We start from the raw sequence: 4,428 nt of genomic DNA, 5'->3' as shown, positions 1-4,428 counted from the left end.
CTATGGAAGGTGTTATCTGAGTATGGAGTAAGCAGTTAACTTATCCAAGGTATTGCATCCTTGTACGAGGATAGCACTGCATGCATTAGAGTGAGTGGTTTATTTTCAACTTGGTTTAGCATATAACTAACTAACTAACTAACCATCACGCCGCTTCCTCGCAGGGGTAGGCAGAGAGAATACAACGCTACACCACTCTGTCTTTGCAAACATTCCTCACCTCTTCCACGTTCATGCATCTCCTCATACACACCCGCCGATTGTTTCGACTCCTACTTAGCATGTTTAGCATATGTAAAGGTTTTAAACTTACTTATACCCTTTATCCGCACCCGATGGTGCATAGGGCACCGCATAGTATTGACGCAGTGTTATCTTGATCGTTACTTATATGAAGACAAGGTGATCACTTTTGCGCTGCAGGAACGAGTCTAGGGTAATATTAAATATATATTTTAGAGTAAAAATACTAATGTTTATTTTCACCCCCTCCCCCTGGGGGGGGCCTGGGAATCAAACTCCGGACCTCCAGCACGTTAGCTAAACACGCTGTCCATTACACCACGGAGGCGGACAGGTTTTAAACAGGGATGTGTAATGTAGCCGTGGCTGTTTAACCTATACATATATTAGATAATTGCATGAAAGAACTGAAAGATTTAAATGTTGGAGCTAGAATGAATTTAATTTAACTGTCTGTTGCCTTTTGTATGCTGACGATGCTGTTCTTTTTGCCGATAGCAGAGAAGACCTGCAGGCGTTGGTGACAATAAAAGTGTATAATGTGTGCAAGGAAAGTGATTGGTTGATGAATGTTGGTAAATCCAAAATTATGATTTTTAAAAGAGATGCGTTTGAAAGAGTGTGAAATATTGGTAATGGGGAAAATTATGGAACAGGTTGATAATTTCGTATACTTGGAAAGTATGTTTTCTAGTGATGGAAAGATTAATAAAGATAAAATATGTAAAGGAGAGTAAATGCTGAAAACAGAGTTTATAGCATTAAATCCAAATCAAATAAAACACTATCAGTTGTGTATTGTGGGGTTCTAAATCCAACTCTAATAATGGAAGTTATGCATGGAGTTGGCAAAAGAAGGATGAAAGTAGACTGAATGTAGTCGAAATGCGATCCTTCATACAAACGATGCATGATAGATGTTCGGATGGTGAAATAAGGAAAGAATGCAAGGCTAAGATAAGCATTATGGATGTTTGCAAAAACAGATTGTGGCGTTCTATTCTCAATACCTACCCTGCAAAAAGTGGCGTGATGATTAGTTAGTTTGATTCAGTAAGTTAATTAGTAATCTCTTTATCAAATTACTCATAAAAATATTTTCAAAACCCTTTTACTTAAATGGTGCGCCCCTGCAATAGCAGGGGCGCACTTACAAGTTTAGTATTTTGTCACGGCGCCCTACGTAAGTTAGCTATTTGGAATAGATAATGTGACTATATACATATGTATACCTATTATAGTCGAAAGAAATAGGTACCTAGAATAATTATAGTTGGGTAGAAAGATGCTAGCTCTCAAAATATAAATCGTTGCTTTATAGGTACCCGAGAATATTTGTGGTTTCGGATAATGATAGAGGATTGACTCACGGCGCCTCTCTTGACTTTCTACGGCGCACTAGGGCGTCGCGGCGCACACTTTGGGAATCCCTGGTATATTGTATAAATAATTCAATTCAAAAGGCATTTTTCAGTGTGATAATGTTTAAAGAAGTGTTTTTAATCCAGTGTTTAAAAACGCTTTTAAAAAAGTGACATGAATCCAAATTTGTGAATGTGACAAGTGACCGTCAAAATGGAGTCAATACTCAACAGTTCGGTAAATGACTTGTACCCTGCGTGGGCGCATAGCACATACACTGAGTCCATTGCACATATACCGTTCAATGGGAGCCAAGACGAATTCGTACAGATGGTGAAGAGACTATTCATCAAACCGGACTTCTTGCTGATTGGGCTGTATATCCCTATATTTCTTCTGTCCTTGGCAGGAAATCTCCTGGTGATAATCGTGATGATCAAATACCATTACTTAAGAAAGTAAGTAAAACTTTTTATTAACCTTTAACTGCTGAGGTGAGGCCTTGAGAGAGTAAAATTTTTGAAATATTCCCTTCCCTCCAGCACGACACACTCGTACTTTCTAGTACCTTCGAGTTTAGTTAAAACGAAGTTGTCAACGGCTTTTAACGTGTTGAAAGTGTGTAAGTAAATTCATTTTGAAAATTTTCGTGGGACTCTCTGACCCCACCTCAGTATTTACGTAACTTTTTTGTACAAAGTTTAGATTTAGTTATCTTTTTGTTGTTGCTTCAATTTGAAAACTTTTACAGTATGGAACCCAGTACAATGTTTGGGAGAAAATGGTCTATCGGTAATAGTAATAACCAACATGTAACGAAAAATAGAAAAACCGTAGTGTCAGGAAATAACGATGGATAGATCGTGAAGACTCCAGCGGTTAGGAGGCTGAAGATATAGATGTTATTTATGATCTCATGTGATTTCTGTCAAAAAATGCTTAGTGTTTTCTCTTAACTTTGATATAATAGTTAATTTCAAATAAATAAAATTTACAAAAATTATTTGGTTTGATTTTAATAATGATCAAAGAAAACACATGTTTTTTACCACTTGAGTTTTATTATAGACTTCATGTTTCAGAAGTTAAACTTCCATCATTCAGGTCTGTATAGTATGTTACTATACAGACCTGAATGATGGAAGTTTAACTTCTGAAACATGTAGTCTATAATAAAACTCATGTGGTTAAAAACAAGTGTTTTCTTTGATCATTGTAACATGTCTTACCACAAAGTTAATGCCGAAACAATAAATAAAATATCGATTTAAATATATCCACAAAAACTAATTATTTAACACTAAACGCAAAAAAACCTAAAGATTTTTAATTTTAAGCAAATGTATATAAGGGTATCTGAGGTGGGGACGTCAGTGGTTACGTGAAATTAAACCACCTCAGTAGCTTAAGGTTAAATTACATAATCAAATAACAAATGTATAGTTTTTTCCAAGTAAATTTATATGGAAAAAACTATAATACTTATAAAGTTCCACCAAGAAGCGTCAGTACAAAACTTAAATTTTCATTTATTGATTTGACAGCACTTTGTGGTAATATATATTCATTTTGAATTCTTGTTTTACTAAGTAAATACCACTTTATCCTAAGATCTGTTGTGACACGTGTTTCCGTGCAATCCGCATCATTTTCACATTTTACTGTGTTTGAAAATGATGCGGATTGCATCGAAACACTTGTCGCAATGGATTTTAAGAAATAATTTAGCAATAATAATAAAAACCCTTATCCGCACCCCAATGGTGCATAGGGCACTGTGTCATATAATCGCAGTGTTATCTTGATCGTTTACATATGAAGGAAGGGTAATCAGCCCTCCGCTTCAGGTACCAGTCCATGGCAATATTGAATAAATATTACAGTGAAAAAATCACTTATATTTATTTTACCCCCCTTGGGAATCGAACCCGGGACCTCCAAAACGGTAGCCGAGTATGCTGACCATTACACTACGGAAGCGGACTAGCAAAAAACTAGAATTTAGCAAAATCAAGAAAAATATGAAATAATTTATTCGATCTATATTAATCAAATATGTTTTACATATATCGTAGTCGTACTGGAGAAAATGACCAACTAACAAAACGTAAAATGTTCAGTAGGGCCATTTAAGTCACTTTGCTTGGCAAGAAAATAAACATCAATGCAGTTAGTCATTTATAATAAGTCAATATATTATACTTCCAAGTTTAAAATCCTTTGGTATTTTTTTCAGGGTAATATTAAGCTAGTAAGATATTAAATAGTCTATAATCACGTTTTCGCAAAAAAGGCACTTAGTCACATTCTACTGTATGACTACGATATATGTATTGATTTATTACAAATATTTGTTTTATAATTTTCTACTCGATGCCGGAAGTACTATTTTTAAAATTGATTTTTGGACAACAATAACACTTTGTAATACTTACTTCGTACCACCCTTACATAAAAGCAGACAGGGTTTATACACCCTTCCAGTAATTGACGAATTGCCAATGACAGGACTAATTACGCCTTAATGGTACACCACATATCCCATTTTCTCCAAAATAACATATTTTCCCAAATACCTGATACGCGATCCATTCGGGCAATATTTTGAGTATGTCCAAATTATTGTTCACAAAGCCCATTTATTTCAAAATATATTACTTTCTTAAGTCAAATATATGTTATTCCCAATGAGTAATTTCCATTTGTCATTTTCAATTCAATTATGATTTTTTTGCAGTGTGACAAACCTGTTCCTTCTCAACTTGTCGATAGCAGACCTTCTGGTGACTCTGCTGTGCATACCAGTACAAGTCGGGAAGGCGG

At 35.2% G+C, this 4,428-nt stretch overlaps 1 protein-coding gene across 1 annotated transcript in view; it reads left to right on the top strand.

Annotated features, from left to right (window-relative positions):
• The first annotated feature begins 1,818 nt into the window (after positions 1-1,818).
• The window catches only part of LOC148313386 (galanin receptor type 1-like), a 54,823-nt gene continuing 52,213 nt past the window's right edge, over positions 1,819-4,428 (top strand). Inside the window, 2 exon segments of the mRNA XM_088263643.1 lie at positions 1,819-2,063; positions 4,343-4,428. The exon segment at positions 4,343-4,428 is cut by the window's right edge and continues 57 nt beyond it. Of these exon segments, the coding sequence (XP_088119769.1) occupies positions 1,819-2,063; positions 4,343-4,428 (331 nt within the window).

Source organism: Brachycentrus maculatus, unplaced genomic scaffold, assembly GCF_059751285.1.
Source record: "Brachycentrus maculatus isolate JH-2025_06_01 unplaced genomic scaffold, ASM5975128v1 h1tg000013l, whole genome shotgun sequence".
Lineage (NCBI taxonomy): Eukaryota > Metazoa > Arthropoda > Insecta > Trichoptera > Brachycentridae > Brachycentrus > Brachycentrus maculatus.
Note: the sequence above shows the minus strand (reverse complement) of the source record. Positions and strands in the feature narration are given on the sequence as shown.